The sequence below is a fragment of the Galleria mellonella genome, unplaced genomic scaffold (genome assembly GCF_026898425.1).
Source record: "Galleria mellonella isolate WM207_F2 unplaced genomic scaffold, CSIRO_AGI_GalMel_v1 utg223, whole genome shotgun sequence".
In the NCBI taxonomy this organism is placed as follows: domain Eukaryota; kingdom Metazoa; phylum Arthropoda; class Insecta; order Lepidoptera; family Pyralidae; genus Galleria; species Galleria mellonella.
In genome coordinates, this window is record NW_026442042.1 from 1,873,926 (window position 1) to 1,890,236 (window position 16,311).

The following is a 16,311-nucleotide window of genomic DNA, read 5'->3' on the forward strand; positions in this document are numbered from 1 at the left end:
AAATCACCCATAACTATTATATTTTTTCCTGATATACTTAAAGCTCTCTTGCTGAGTTTGTGTATGAATAGACTTGAATAATATCTACATTGAGTCTATTTATATTTAATTTTAGTTTAACCACTCATTCTGATAAGTTAATATAACTTACGATACACTTTTAGAGATACTTCTTCACTATAGATCCCACTCCATAAAATCCTACGGAACGTATGTATATTCCGCGAATAAAGAGCTTTTACTGTACGAACAAATGGCTAATATCAAGCTTTCAAAGTGTCTGGAATATGACCGACGGCTCCATACCCACTTTGTGCAAAGCGATCATTGCAATCCTATTTTCTTTAACATCCCATTCCATATTATAATTTGATAATAAACACGAAAAAACATGTGTAATGGCGCGAAATCAAAAATTTTTAAAATAATAATCGTTCTTATATATGCCATAAATAATATTACATAAAAACTTTTTTTTTTCAACTTTACAATTGTTTTTAATTTGTAACACATTTATTATTTTAAAATTTCGAAATTTATTATAATATATATTTTTTCGATATAATATATATATTGACGAAACAAAAACCAGTTATAGTGCCATCTCTTGGGTATTAATAGTATCAATTATACATTAAGAATCAAATTAATAGGTAATCATAAACAATTATCACATCAAAAACATAATGCAACAAAAAAACAAACTCTGCAACGTAATTATTCAACTACAAAAAGTGAGATCTTTGTAAAAACAAATCAATTATATTAGTAATATCTATGGAAGCACCTATTCAACAATTTTGTTATAAATTGTTATCTAAACAATAAGTTAAATAATTACCTATTATATCAACATTTATAGTGGTCGTTTTAATATTAAACATCTATTTTTCTGTAATAATAATAACTTAGCAATTTGCACGACACCATAATTATAAAAGAATAATTTAATGAAAATTTACTACATTGATTACTAAATAAATCTAAACAGTGTCCATATTTTTTTTAGTTTACGTTGTAATCAAATAACAGAGTATAGTAATAACAAGATCGAAATAATAAAAAATTGCAGGACAATCGTTCTCAAACATAATTCTGTATTAATTTAATTATAACATATGTCGTTACAGCACAATAGTTATTGTGCTGCCTCTGTTAAGCGAATTGGGAACTTAGAATTTCTATTATTATAAAATCAGTTTCTCTTTTATCGCAAATGAACGCTGTTTATGACAAAAAAAATGCAATTAATCTATTTAACAATTTCGAAGCAATCGTACTATATACTTAATTGTATTTATATGTCACCGTAGTGATTACTTGCTCTGTGATATGTCACAGTCGGTAAACCGTCAACGGAATTAATAAACTGTTTGATAATCAATCACGCTGATTTTAGCATAAAATTATCTACGCACTTGATTGATTAGAGAATAAAAACATTTTTAGAATATACTATCTTTTTAGGAAAAAAGAAACTATTCAATGGGATTAATTCTGAGGTGTCATTTAATCTAAAGAACATTTTGAGATGAATTATTTAATCAAAATTATTAAAACTTTAGTCTCAAATAAAGTAATAATTTCACGAAACTGTCAAATAAAAATATTAGGTGAGGAGACAGTTTAGAGAATTGGCACCTCAGAATCGACCCTAGAAATTTTGTGCTTAGATGAAAAATAGTACATAGATGTCAAATAACGTACAACTGTGTGATCAAAATTCTTTCGCCTAAACGTATCATAAAAAAAATATTCTATTGCAGTATTGCCAGTACATTGTTTTTATAACATTTTGCGTCACTTTTGATTCTATCGCTGTAATCCTGTGCATAACTAAATAACAGTCAGAGATTGATAAATAATACAGTTATGATGTGTTGGTAATCACAAGCAATGGTAGCGGAATTAAACAAAATAATCTTATTAATTAACCAGTGTTTGGATTTCCTTAAAGTTACACTTTTTTCAATAAAATGTTTCCTATTAGCAATATTTTTTATGAGAACGAACTAACTTCATACTCATCTTACCTTTTTTTATTGGTACTACGCTATTGTATACTATAAGTAGAAACAACGCCTTTTAACATTACAAGCTCAACTAATTTAAGTTTAAAATTTCTAATTTAGCTCGACGGGTAATCGAATTTGGGACTGAAAAAGAGAATGCACTGTTGTATTTATTTTTCAACCTCAGCTACTATATTTTTCTTTTTTTTTTACATGTCACTTAATATTATAAATTACATTAAAAAGTCATTATAATTAATAAATTTACATTAATTAATATAAATGAGTGATCAATATGTGAAAAATGAAGGTAAATGATTATTTAGATTTAAATATTAATAAAATTGCGTTTCTTTGACAATTATGACAATGCTTTACTAAAGGGAAAAGAGGGTACTTTTTAAACAGTCTAATGTAATTTTTTACTACTTGATTTTGGCAATACTGTTCATTTGACATTTTAAAATCTTTTAATTCTGTCTCTTACGATTTAACTTATTATTTTAAAATAGATTATCTTGAATTTTTTAAGTTTTTAACCATTTCTTCATACTGTTTTATAAAAAAATATCAGGTAAATTATTTAGTTTTCATTTGAACGTAACAAAAAGCATTAAATATTTTGTAAATCCTTTTCTCTATAATTCCAGACATTTGGCGGGAAACGTTGTTATCAACCAGAGAGTTTTATTTTTACTTTTATTGTTTCAATACATAATGGACAAAAGAAACAAATCGAAAGGTCCTACACCAAAGAGATTTAAGTCTCGTGATGATGACGAAGATAATGATAAGCCATGTAGTTTTGAAGAAGAACTGGCTGGAATGGAATGTGAATTTGACTCACAAGAATATTTCGGCGAGGGACCAGAAAATGAAACAACAAACATGAAATGGTCTCGACCTTCACCACCTGATTTGGACCCAAAAAATGATAAATTAATTTTTCAACAGCTAGACATAGATAACTACCATGGTCAACCAGTTCAAGGTATGCCTGGATCACAATTGGGGCCTGTCCCTATCATGAGAATGTATGGAATAACAATGGAAGGAAATTCAGTTTGTTGTCATGTTCATGGATTTACTCCATATTTTTATGTCACTGTTCCTATAAATTTTACTGAATCTTCATGTAATGAACTAAAACTAAATTTAAGTAAATCGTTATTAGAAGATTCACGATCTAATAAAGACAATATAAAAGAGCCAGTATTAGATGTAAGACTTGTAAAAGCTCGTTCAATTATGTATTATAAAGGAGATAATGATATGACATTTGTGAAAATTTCTGTGGCTTTGCCAAAACTAATAGCAGCTTCGAAAAGGCTTATTGAAAATCAGCCCACATCATTTGGATTGATGGATCCCTCTTTTTATGAAACAAATATAGATTTTGATATAAGATTTATGGTAGATACTACTGTAGTTGGCTGCAGCTGGATTGAATTGCCTGTTGGTAAATGGTTGCTTAGGTCAAAGAATACTGCCATGAAACCGGAATCTAGATGTCAAATAGAGGTAGATGTTGCATGGAATAAATTTATTACACATCCACCTGAAGGAGAATGGTCTAAAGTCGCTCCAATCCGAATATTAAGTTTTGATATTGAATGTGCTGGCAGAAAGGGTGTATTTCCAGAGCCCGATCATGACCCTGTCATACAAATTGCATCAATGGTTATTAGGCAGGGTGAAAAGGAACCTTATCTTAGAAATGTATTCACATTAAATACATGTGCTCCAATAGTAGGATCACAAGTACTCAGTTTTCAGTCTGAATCAGAAATGCTTGCTAAGTGGGCAGACTTCTTTCGTGAATTAGATCCTGACATTATAACTGGCTATAATATTAGTAACTTTGATTGGCCATATCTAATAAATAGAGCAAAACATTTGAAAGTTGTTAATTTTGATTATTTGGGGCGAATAAAAAATATAAGATCTGTTATTAAAGATGTTGTATTACAATCAAAACAAATGGGTCGTAGAGAAAATAAAAGTATAAATTTTGAAGGCAGAGTACCCTTTGACTTACTACTTTTTCTTGTGCGAGAATATAAACTTCGATCATACACATTAAATGCTGTAAGCTATCATTTTCTGCAAGAACAAAAAGAAGATGTTCATCACAGTATTATTAGTGATTTACAAAATGAAAATGAGCAAACTAGAAGAAGATTGGCTATGTATTGTCTTAAAGATGCATATTTGCCCTTAAAATTACTTAATAAATTAATGTGCATTATAAATTATATGGAAATGGCAAGAGTGACAGGAGTTTCTTTGTTAAGTCTGCTTACTAGAGGGCAACAAATTAAAGTAGTAAGTCAATTATTAAGAAAAGCAAAAGATGCAGGATATTTAATGCCAGCCTATCAAGGAAAGGATCTGATGATCAGTTTGAAGGGGCAACTGTTATTGAACCAAAAAAAGGATATTATGCAGACCCTATATCAACCTTAGATTTTGCTTCTTTATATCCAAGCATTATGATGGCTCATAATTTATGTTATACTACTTTAGTACCACCATCTATGCAAAAAGAAATGAATGCTAACGATGTAACTGTAACACCATCTAAAAATATGTTTGTCAAAGCAAATGTTAGAAAGGGTCTGTTACCTGAAATTTTGGAATCATTATTAGCAGCTAGAAAAAAAGCAAAAGCAGATTTAAAAGAAGAAAAAGATCCATTCAAAAGGTCAGTCTTGGATGGTCGACAACTAGCACTAAAAATTAGTGCTAATTCTGTATATGGTTTTACAGGAGCACAAGTAGGAAAATTACCTTGTCTTGAAATATCTGGTAGTGTCACAGCTTATGGGCGCACTATGATAGAATTCACCAAAACTGAAGTTGAGAAAAAATATACAAAAGCTAATGGATACAAAGAAGATGCTGTTGTCATTTATGGAGATACTGATTCCGTCATGGTGAAGTTTGGAGTGAAAACTTTAGAAGAGAGTATGGAATTGGGTAAAGATGCTGCAGAATATGTTTCATCAAAATTTGTTAAACCTATTAAATTAGAATTTGAAAAAGTATATTATCCCTATTTACTTATAAACAAAAAAAGATATGCTGGTCTTTATTTTACAAGACCAGAAAAATACGATAAGATGGATTGCAAAGGTATTGAAACGGTCCGGCGAGACAATTGTCCATTAGTTTCTAACATGATGAGTACATGTCTTCAAAAGCTGCTTATAGATAGAGATCCAGATGGTGCAGTTAACTATGCCAAACAGATTATATCAGATTTGTTATGTAATCGCATTGATATTTCTCAACTTGTTATTACAAAAGAACTAACAAAAAATGACTATGCAGCTAAACAAGCCCATGTAGAACTAGCAAACAAAATGAAGAAACGCGATCCAGGTACAGCACCTAAACTAGGAGATAGAGTGCCTTATGTTCTATGTTGTGCAGCAAAAAACACACCAGCTTATATGAAAGCTGAAGACCCTATTTATGTTTTAGAAAATAGTGTACCTATTGACTTTAACTATTATATGGAAAACCAATTAGCGAAACCATTATTAAGAATTTTCGAGCCAATACTTGGTGAGAAGGCAGAGTCACTTCTATTGAAAGGAGAACATACCAGAACTAAAGCAATGGTAACATCCAAAGTTGGTGCTCTTGCTGCATTCACAAAGAAAAAAGAAAAATGTATTGGATGCAAAGCTGTAATGCCAAATGATACAAAAAAAGCTTTATGTGATCACTGTTTGGAAAAAGAAGGTCAGTTGTATATAACAGAAGTTTTTAAATTAAGACAATTACAAGAAAAATTTTCAAGACTTTGGACTGAGTGCCAAAGATGCCAAGGAAGTTTACATGAAGAAGTGCTATGCACAAATAGAGATTGTACTATATTTTACATGAGAAAAAAAATGGGAATGGAACTTGACACTCAAGAAAAGAATGTTTTAAGATTTGGTGCACCAATTTGGTGAGTTATTGAAAATACATTAGTAATTTTGCAAATAGTTTCTGTATAATTACAACTATTGTTTTTACAATAATATTAACTATAAACTTAAATAAAAATAAATTGCACTTATTGAAATTTTTATTTATTTTTATTAAAATAATACAATATATTTTAATATAATTAAATTGATAATACTTCAGAAGGAATGATACATTTTCAATGTTGTTTAATATGTGAATTGATCAGATCTTCAAAATAGATATGATGAAGAAATATTAAATTTAATATTACATATTGTATTTTATATAATAATAAAAGTTAAATACATTAATGCTGCCTTCAATACCTGACACAATTAGGAACAAATACCACAGATATAAACAATCACATTCTTATAATAATAGAATTGCCATTCATCTACTGAATAACTTTACACAACTAGAAATTTAGAAGTCTAGAAATATATTATTTTTTACACTATGTGTATATACAGGTTACAATGTGAACAAAAGATAACTAATTTAGATTTAGCACAAACACCAAACTAATAAATGTTATTTCATCTATTTTCCTGTGATAAAGATCTACTTAAACTTTGTCTTGCTGTTTTGACGCCTTGCATTTTAGTAGTACAATTCTTGGGTATATTAGGTAATGGCATTTCAAATGGTACAGAATTTATTCCAGTTGTGCTTGACAGTCGCATTATATCTTCCAGAGTTCTGATAAAGGTATCACATGTTGCTGTTAAAAGACTAGAAGCATCTTCAATTTTCTGAAAGAAAAAAATATCTATGTCATAACATATTCTTGAGTTGAATAGGTCTGTCAGAAGTAATTTTTATTATATTACTGCCCATTTGGAATGTAAAATTTACTCAGAAAAATATACCTGTAACTCGGGCCCATCTTGAGCAGTGGCTGCATTTTTTACATCATGTACTTGCTGCATCAGAAGATCACAGTACAGTCGCAGCTCTGACTTCTTATGGCCTAATGATGTAGTATCTTCCAAAGAAGTTGTTGTAATAGCTGTAATGATAATTGGATTTATTGGGTTATCATAGAATAAAGGAAACATGAAAAATAGATTAATGATAAGAATAATATTCAATGTTCCCAAAGTCACCACACTAAATTAAAATTATGTCATTAATTTCTATCAAGAATTAATTTTAACTAATTCATAAGAGCAAATACGAATTTAAAAGAATAACAAATGTCTAAACTTTAAATTTCACACAGACTTAATTACTTGTACTTCTTTTTAATTTTATAAATATTATTGAAATTACATATGTGTTTTATATACAATCATATTTAATGAATAAATGTTAACTGTGAACATAAAAAAAATTAAAAATTAATATTATTATTTTTGCATTCCTGTAAGTGTCATAACTTAATTGTCAAGCAATGGACAGCAGCATCCCTCTTAAAACATCACCAAACTGCAGTTGCAGACCTGCTTACTGCATGGGGTATGTCTATGTTCAGCACTGGATAATTAATGGATGACATGATGATGAATATTATTTTAATTTAGTTCACAGTTAAATTCTATACATAAATATGTTTACATTATTGTCGGTTTATAGGAAGAGTACCTATACCTAGAAAATTTTTTCTAATCGTTAACTAAAATCATTATTTTACAATTTTGCTGTCCACTGTTAAAATTTCAGTAACTCATTGAGTATTTCTTTACTTGACATTACTGCAACATCTAAGTTTGAAGTATATTTATTGATATTATAAAATAATTTTAAATTAACATGAAATACAATAAACCTTTTGATTCTTTAAAGTCCACACAAGCTTTGGCACTTCCTAATGCAACAAGCCATTTCTGTCTGTCTTGGGGTGAAGGTGCTCTCAGATACATGTGCTGTTGTCCAGGTATCACAAGATCAAGACGACTGTTATCAATATTATTTACTGAAAATTAAATACATATAATATTAAATCAAATTTTATTAACGTCATAATACACAAGACTGTTCTGAAAGGTATACAAGCCATATTTGTTGTTCAAGTTCACAAATAAATATTATGATTGTCACAAATTTTAACCATTATGACATAAACATCTTCAATATATCAGCAAATAATTTATTTAAATGCAAATAAATGAGACAAAGGTATACATATCCAGTAGCGGGCTTTCTATAAAACCATCCTCTAATAAAAATGTTTATTTATAATAAAAACTTACCATTTATTTGACACACAGATACTTTTACTGAACCTTTACATCCTTGATTTACTTCTTCTTGAGATTTATAATATGACAAAATACCGTTTTCGAGTATAAACCATCTGGTTTGCCAACCTGCAGCAATTATTTAATTTTATTATTATTAAACATAAAACAAAAGTAGATTATGGCTTATTAATTATCAAGTACCATTCCAATAATTCGTCCATTTCCATAAAATCCCTTCCATTAAATATTAACTTTGTATAACAAATTAAAATTAGATTAGTTGCAGTTATAATAGATAAAAACTGAAATTTGATCTAAAATAAAATAAATGTTTTGTATTTTTGTCTTGTTGGATAAAAAATGTCACTTTATTGGCTGTCAGTGTAGAGCACAGATTAGAGAGACCACAGAGCAAAAAATCACTACATGATATGGGAGGCTAGCTAAAGACAACGATTTCGCTAATTCCTTATTCTTAAGCTAAAATAGAATATTCTTCCTTTGACAGAGGTCTTCGCTAAGAACAAGGAATTACATAGAAGGAATGATAAAATAAAAACTAAATCATATGGTTGCTTCCTTTCTTCTTATGCAAATATAATTAGTAAATAAGGACGAAAGATCGAAAGGACATAGAAAATGTGTATGTAAAATTTTTGTTTATTTACATTACTAGATTATATATTCGACACAGTTTAAATATGCAAACAATTTGTTGTCAATTGCATCTGATTCGGTACGGTTATTAGGCCATATATCATTTTTTATTCACTAGCCTGCTATGAATAGAAAAAATAGCGATTAATGGTGTATCTTTCGTCTTCTTTTTACTAATTATATTTGCGTAAGAAGAAAGGAGGCACCATATGATTTACAGTTTTTATTTTATCATTCCTTCTATGTAATTCCATATTCTTAGTCTTTGATTGTATCACAAACCACAACACCTATTGAATAAGATAATATTTGATACCTATAAAGTTGAAATATTTAGTAATTCAATTAACCAAAATAAATATTAACAAAAGGCTAGTGTTGCTCATTATGTCACTAATAAACAGGAAATGAGACGGAATATTAAAAAGGAGCGGTAAAGATTTTGATATTAGTTATAGATATAATTTGATTTTATTATGAAAAAGGTAGGAAGTTAAATAATAGTATTAATTTATTTGCAGTAAACTCTGTTTTGTAAATAATTATAAACCATAATGATGAATTCACACTGTCTAAAATTTTTAATCCTATCGCAATCCATAGATTAAGGATAGTATTTGTGATTATAGTCTACTATACTATCAGTCTATTTAATAAAAAAGGCGAGGCCGTTGAGCAATGACAATAAAAATACCACAAAAGTACAATGTTTGAAGCTTTGACACTACGCTTATAATTATAAAACTTGAAAATATATTCTGCATAACCATTTAAAGACAATACAATAAATATCATTAATGTGATAAACTAAAAATATCCATATTAGTTTATTGTTTAGTATAACAACTTTATTTTATAAATTACATCTATCTTCGTAACCTAGACCAGTACGAAGATTTATAAAAATTATTAAGAAAATTTTAAATTATTTAAATTAATTTATTAGTAACTTTTTAATACAGTGCATATTTAATTTTTAAAATATTGTATTATTATACTATGGCATTAAAATATTATTAATGACAAATAGTAGAGTGATGAAGACCCCAAAAGGTTACTAATAAATTAATAAAAGAAACATGAATGAAAGAATGAAGACTTTTTCTGTAAATAATGAAATCATAATTTGTTTTTTTATAAAATACCTACGATACGACAATCGGTACAATAGGTTTTTATATTTATTTTGATGTTGCGTACAGATGATTGCATAGATTTTATAGAAGATTTTTTTATTGGATATAATGTTTTCTTTCTTGTGACAAAAAACAATACGATCAATTATGTCAAATTAGATACTAACGACTCTTGAATTGTTTTTCTAAATTTTTTATCGATAAAAAAACCGTTATTTATTATCTTTTTGTGTGTATAAATTAATATATAGATGTAATACATCATGTTTAATTACTGTTTAAGTATTGTGTCTCTAATAGCTCTATTCTCTTTCGCAAGAGGTTAGTAAATATTTTTCTGAATTATATTTAATTTGTGTAAAAACTTCAATAAAAGCATTGTTTCTTTTTTTAGTTTTTGGCCTAGAATGTTACGTTTGTGAAAATCAAGAAGATAATAATGAGAAATGTGTAAAAACTATAAAGACATGTGAATACAACCAAGATGTTTGTTTGACTGAAATCAAATGGGGCAGTACTCCATACTGGTCCCAAGGTGCTAAGAAACAGTACTATGTGTCCAAAAGATGTTCCAACAAAACTGAATGTGCAACCACCAGACATCACTATATGCCGCTGTGTACACATATTTGGTACCAAGATTGGGTGTGTTCTGATTGTTGTCAAGGTGATCGTTGCAATTATTACATTATTGTAAGTTATCTCATATTCTTTATTGCAATTAAAAATAATAACATAGATAACTGTGTTAATTCTGAAATACTATTATTAATATCTAAAATTAAAATCTTATATTGTTATTATAACAAAATCATTGTTGTATAAATCATCAAACAATCATGCAGGTGTTATGGCATTGTATGGGAGAGTCTAATGACTGATATGATGATGATGATAAAGCATCAACTAGCAATCAGAATTTTAGTCAGGACTATTTTTAATTCTTGGTTGATAGTCTGTAAATACTAGGCTGACTTGTAAAAAAATGTTTGCTAATGTATATCTGTCTTACTTATGTTTTTGCATTGTACTGTCTGTATTTGCATAACAGTAATAAAGGCTATGGAAGCATGACACCATAGCCGTCAGGAATAACTAGCATGAGGAATATCAAAGGTCAAAACAGTATATTCTGTGATGTCTGTTTTACCATTTCTATCAAGATACCAGTGAGCTTGTTTTGTGTATGTTCCACAAACTTACTGAACTATCGATTAGAGTTTTATAAAGTTGGATTGTACTAGGATTGATTGTAATGTGCACCATTATAGCTTATATTGAAAAGAGATTATTTTTAGCCCATTCAACATCTTGTTTAATGGAAAAACCAAATTATACCTAAACTCTTACTCTTATAATAATATTGTAATTATACCATATCTAGACATGAGAGATATTTAAGAAAAAATTATACCCAGGGGTCTTTACAAGACTAATAGAAGCCAAAACAATTATGAAATTTTTATATGGCTGTATGCTTGTTCATGGTTGTAGATGTGGTTTTACAGTTGTGGTTTGTAAGGTGTAGCTTTTAATCTGATGTATGTTTTATTTTGTAAAAAATATACTTATTTGATTTTATTTTATTTCAGAGTGGCAGCACATCTATAAAACCAATACTGAGTATAATTACTGGAATAGTATTTTTATCATGTTTATTTTAAAACTGCCAGGTTATATACACTTCATTAGAGAGAGATAAAATTAGTTATACTAAGTAAACTAATATAGATTATAAGAAAATTCATATTCCGTCCATTTTTCGTAAATAAGTATACCTGTGATATATATATCACTAAATACTTATTTTTAAATTTTGTTGTAGTGTAATGACCATTGTAATAATATTTTATTTTTATTATAAATTTAACTAAGTAAATTAAAGATTGCAACTAATAGTATGATGTATCCAAATATTTTTCCTATAATTTGTAACCACCTACCTACCATGCAATATTACTAAACTTCTATATTATAATGCATTTATTCAATAACTTAGTATTACTAATGCCAGTGGCTTTAATCATGTGATGTAAATAGAATCTCAATATATAGTTTTCATATACTTAGATGCATTTAGAAGTTATAGATGATAACAAACAAAAGACTTTTTATTATTGCTACATTTATGCACACAGTAAGTGCATAATTTCCAATTCTGTTCATATTGTATTCTGTGAATATTAAGATTACTAATGTTCTGGAAAATAAATAGCCTTTTATTAGTACCTATGTAGTCACGTATTAACTTATTGTTACAAAATATTGTATAGTAGGTATGTTTTTTATACTGAGGACATTTAATAAACAATGTTATATATGTTTTTCATTGAATTTATTGTATTATAAAAAACACAAAAATGTAATAATATACAAACACTTATAATTTAGGTAGTTATATGGATATTTTATGCATTTTTATTTCAATAATAAAAAAAAAATACCAGGATTATTTACTACTAAAGTAACCATTTGTAATCTTTTTCTACATTTGCCACAATTAGAACTTTGAAGTTCTAACTTTACAGAAGTCAAAATTTGGTATTTCAAAGGAAGCAAAAAATCTATTTTGGCTTGTAATGGTTCTCTTTAGCTTGGCTTATTTTTTTTATAGCTTTAAGACGATTGTTTTTGAATTTTTTAACTAGTGAATTTTCACTATTCATGATTATCGAAAAAAAGAATAAGTTAAGTTAGAACTCAAATAATGACATGCTGGAGCATAGGTCTTGGGTATCGTTCGAAAGGATCTATTATTTACTTATTTGGTATCAGTATTTTATTTTACAAATGAATTGTCATAGTTCAATTTTCATAATTTAGGGTCACATTTTGATCATAGTGGAAGATGAAAAGAAAGGGTTGTTTAGTACCTATGTGACTATAATAAATAGAAAAAGTGTATATTAATTCAGAATAAATATTTTTAAAGAAATTTTTATATAATTAACTTGAGACGATACAGAATTATTAGAAATTCGATGTATTTGCACTTGACTATTGTACTTATGTTATTGTTATTAAATAATATACTAATAGACTACACATTGGCCTTAATATAAGTTTTTGTATTAAATTTAAAATTTTACTATTTTTTTTTTTTTATTCTTTATTATAATACTTTACATATATCAGTTCCAATACATGAGATATGGTTTCTGCAAAGGGTCATCTTTTATGTTGTATTATAGGGCAACATTTGTACACACAAAAAAAGTATATTAATTAATATTTTTATAGTAAATATAAAAAATATTTATTGAATTCTGAGAGGTGTCAGTAATGTATTTTAAAATAACTTAATGAAAGAGTAATAGTTTTGTTAACATTATTACAGAAATATTAAATCTTTCAATTGCTTTTTTTTTTTTGCTAAGGATGGCCCGTCCTTTCTTTTCCAATGTGTGTCATAAGAGGCAACCAACTGAAGTTAATAATCGAGAGATAGTCAACAGTGTCCTTCTTAAAATATCACCAAAGTCCAACTGCGGTTGCCAATCTGCTTGCCAAGTGTGGCAACTATTGGCAAAATCCCCCAATATGGAGAGGCTTGTGTTGGGCAGTGGACAGTTAACCGCTGATACGATACAAATACTATTACAAATTATATATAACATATTTTTATTATTATATATAAAATGGCCAATTGCCTTTTCATTCGGTCTATTAGTTTAATTTTTGTGAGTTCTACAGAAACAGACTATACTTCTGTTTTATGGAAGTAATAATTTTTATTCAAGTACACATAAATTTCAGCATTTTTAAATAGTTATTTTTAAAGATACTATCGTCCATTTGGAAGGTAATTTCAATCGTAAAGAAAAAACAGGGTCGAAAAGCGCGGGAAACGTTTAAAAAAGCGGGAGTGTTTTTTGATCTTCTTTAAATTAATTTTATTTTTAATTATATAAGGATTAGTTTTATTTATATATTGTGTATTAGATTGTATATATAATTGTATATTTTGTAGTAATAGTGTTTGTTGCTGTAAATATTGGTAAGTAAATTACCTATATTAATTAGACATTATGGATCCACCTATAGACCCTGGGGGGACAACCCCCCAGGTGTCTGCAAATATAACTATCCCATTTAATAATAGTTTTGATATATTGGGTGAATCTAGTATGGACACAGATGGTTCTAGCGTTGCAAGTTCTAAACGTAAGCGAGTACGTGGCGAACGTCGCATTTGCAAACATTGCAATAAAAAACGAAGGAGGCACACCAAAGGTCTCGAATCTAAAATTAAAGATAGTGATTGTCAATGTATTGAGGATGAGAATCAAACTCTAGTATCAATACCAGTTGTAAATAATACCGAGTCTGTTAAACCTGCTTCTCCACCCAGTACTTTAAGCAGAACTTTGTACAATGCCAAGGATGTAGCTCCTTATGTCGTTCATGTACAAAAAAATGAAACACATCCTAATGATAACACTACATTACATCCTATTGCATTTGGTCGCTTTTTACACACTAATAAGATAAATAATATAGTGAATGGTAGCCTCAAAAGAATAGGAAGAAACCGTTTATCGCTTTCTTTCTCAAATTTTGAAAATGCAAATGCATTTTTAAATAATAGTCACTTAGAAATACATAATTTTAAGGCATTTATACCTTCTTTCCATGTAACCCGTATGGGAATTGTGAGGGGTATTCCTAAAGATTGGACAGAAGAGGAAGTAATCCAAAATATATCAGTACCTATAGGTTGTGGGAGAATTCTAAAAACCAGAAGAATTAAGAAAAAGACCATTAATGAAGGACAACCAAGTTTTATTAATACTGAAACCATTGTTATTACTTTTGATGGACAAATATTACCAAAAAGAGTATTTATGTTTTACACATCATTAACTGTAGATTTGTACATTTACCCCACTATCCAATGCTATAACTGCTGTAGGTTCGGACATGTCAAGATGCAGTGTCGTTCAAATCCTCGGTGTTATAAATGCAGGCAAAATCATACAGGTGATAAATGTGAAGTAGATGAGGAAAATGTTTCTTGTATCTTGTGTAATGGTTCTCATTCAGCAATTAGTAAGAAATGTCCTGAATATGCACGTCAGAAAGCCATTAAAGAAACAATGGCCCACAGTTGTGTTTCTTATGCTGAAGCATCAAAATTTCATCCTCCCACTTCTAAACTATATTCAGATGTATTAACATCATCATCTCCGTCCAATAAATCTCATTTTCAATCTTCTTTCCTCAAAGAGAAATCATCATTACCACATATTCAATCATCACATAAAAAAACAGTTACACTTAAACCACGCTCTCCTCAAAAAGCACAACAAGGATATGATCGTTCTGCCCATGAAGCCATAGTTAAGGAATATAATATTCCTGCTCCCTCTAATGGTTGTGCATTATCATCAAATAATATTGACAATAATCAATCCATCTTTGATATTATTCTCATGCTTATTAAAGTGTTATCGCAATCGAAAATGATACAAACAACTTTACCACCGTCCAACGATGCCATTTACAATGTATTTTCTCAATTATTAACTTCTCACAATGGATTACAAAGTCCTAATAATTCAGTGGAACTGTCGTAGCATAACAAACAAGAAATCAGACTTATTTTATTTGATTAATAAATATAATCCTTTTATAATAGCTCTCCAAGAGACTTGGTTAAAGCCAGGATATCCTTTTAGGATTTCAGGCTTTACAAGTCTCCGTGATGATAGAGCTGACGGATATGGCGGTGTTGCCATATTGGTCAAAAACTCCCTTCCTTTTTCTTCTTTTTCGCTTCCTGTATATAGCGGCATTAATGCAGCTGCTATAATTATAAATGGTATCTGTTTTGTTACTTTATATATTCCTGATCCTACATGCCAAATATATTCACAACTAGAACAATTATTTTCAATTTTACCTAAACCTTTTCTCGTAATGGGCGATTTTAATGCTCAACACCAATCGTGGGGCAGTTCTACTTCTAATTTTTATGGTGGAAAACTCCTGACGATAATTGACACTTACAACTTATGTATTATTAACTCAGATGTACCAACACGTAGAACTGCACCGAATGAAGGGTTTAGTGCTCCTGACATTTCAATATGTTCTTCTGATTTAGCTTCTTCACTGTCGTGGTATCCTCATTCCTCTACTTTCGGAAGCGATCACTTTCCCCTCATTCTTTCTTTTCCAATTTCCATTCCCTCAAGTCGAAAGAGTGGTCCTCGGCTTAAATATAATTTATCAAATGTAGACTGGAATATTTACAAACAATATTTAGATAATAAAATATCGGAGTTACCTATTGTTTACCATGGAAATGAACATCAATGTTGTAATGACTTGATGATAAATATGAAGGAGGTTGCT

At 28.9% G+C, this 16,311-nt stretch overlaps 3 protein-coding genes across 3 annotated transcripts; 2 read left to right on the forward strand and 1 right to left on the reverse strand.

The window, feature by feature from the left end:
• The first annotated feature begins 2,454 nt into the window (after positions 1–2,454).
• Positions 2,455–6,084, forward strand: LOC113517580 (DNA polymerase delta catalytic subunit). The gene is given in 3 exon segments (XM_026902295.3): positions 2,455–2,586; positions 2,663–4,389; positions 4,392–6,084. Coding segments are annotated over 2 exon segments (3,246 nt in total). The 5' UTR covers positions 2,455–2,586; positions 2,663–2,729; the 3' UTR covers positions 5,978–6,084.
• On the reverse strand, positions 6,080–8,547 carry LOC113517583 (pleckstrin homology domain-containing family A member 3-like). The gene is made up of 5 exons (XM_026902298.3): positions 8,363–8,547; positions 8,171–8,287; positions 7,747–7,893; positions 6,848–6,987; positions 6,080–6,730 (listed from the first exon to the last, which is right to left on the reverse strand). Exons 1-5 carry the CDS (start codon positions 8,400–8,402, stop codon positions 6,515–6,517), a joined length of 660 nt encoding a protein of 219 aa, XP_026758099.1. The 5' UTR covers positions 8,403–8,547; the 3' UTR covers positions 6,080–6,514.
• Positions 8,548–10,072: 1,525 nt separating this feature from the next.
• LOC128200611 (uncharacterized) lies at positions 10,073–13,040 on the forward strand. The gene is made up of 3 exons (XM_052894597.1): positions 10,073–10,275; positions 10,349–10,647; positions 11,547–13,040. The coding sequence occupies exons 1-3, from the start codon at positions 10,218–10,220 to the stop codon at positions 11,616–11,618; spliced, it is 429 nt and encodes a 142-aa protein (XP_052750557.1). The 5' UTR covers positions 10,073–10,217; the 3' UTR covers positions 11,619–13,040.
• The last annotated feature ends 3,271 nt before the right edge of the window (positions 13,041–16,311 follow it).

Excerpts from the sequence above, each read along its gene's own strand:
- LOC113517583 (XM_026902298.3), bottom strand. The coding sequence starts at position 8,402 with ATGGAAGGGATTTTATGGAAATGGACGAATTATTGGAATG. Across the intron at positions 8,288-8,362 it reads ATGGACGAATTATTGGAATG|GTTGGCAAACCAGATGGTTT; the intron begins GTACTTGATAAT and ends TAATTGCTGCAG. Across the intron at positions 6,988-7,746 it reads GGACTTTAAAGAATCAAAAG|CTATTACAACAACTTCTTTG; the intron begins GTTTATTGTATT and ends TTATCATTACAG.
- LOC128200611 (XM_052894597.1), top strand. The coding sequence starts at position 10,218 with ATGTTTAATTACTGTTTAAGTATTGTGTCTCTAATAGCTCTATTCTCT. Across the intron at positions 10,276-10,348 it reads TCTATTCTCTTTCGCAAGAG|TTTTTGGCCTAGAATGTTAC; the intron begins GTTAGTAAATAT and ends TTCTTTTTTTAG. Across the intron at positions 10,648-11,546 it reads GTTGCAATTATTACATTATT|AGTGGCAGCACATCTATAAA; the intron begins GTAAGTTATCTC and ends ATTTTATTTCAG.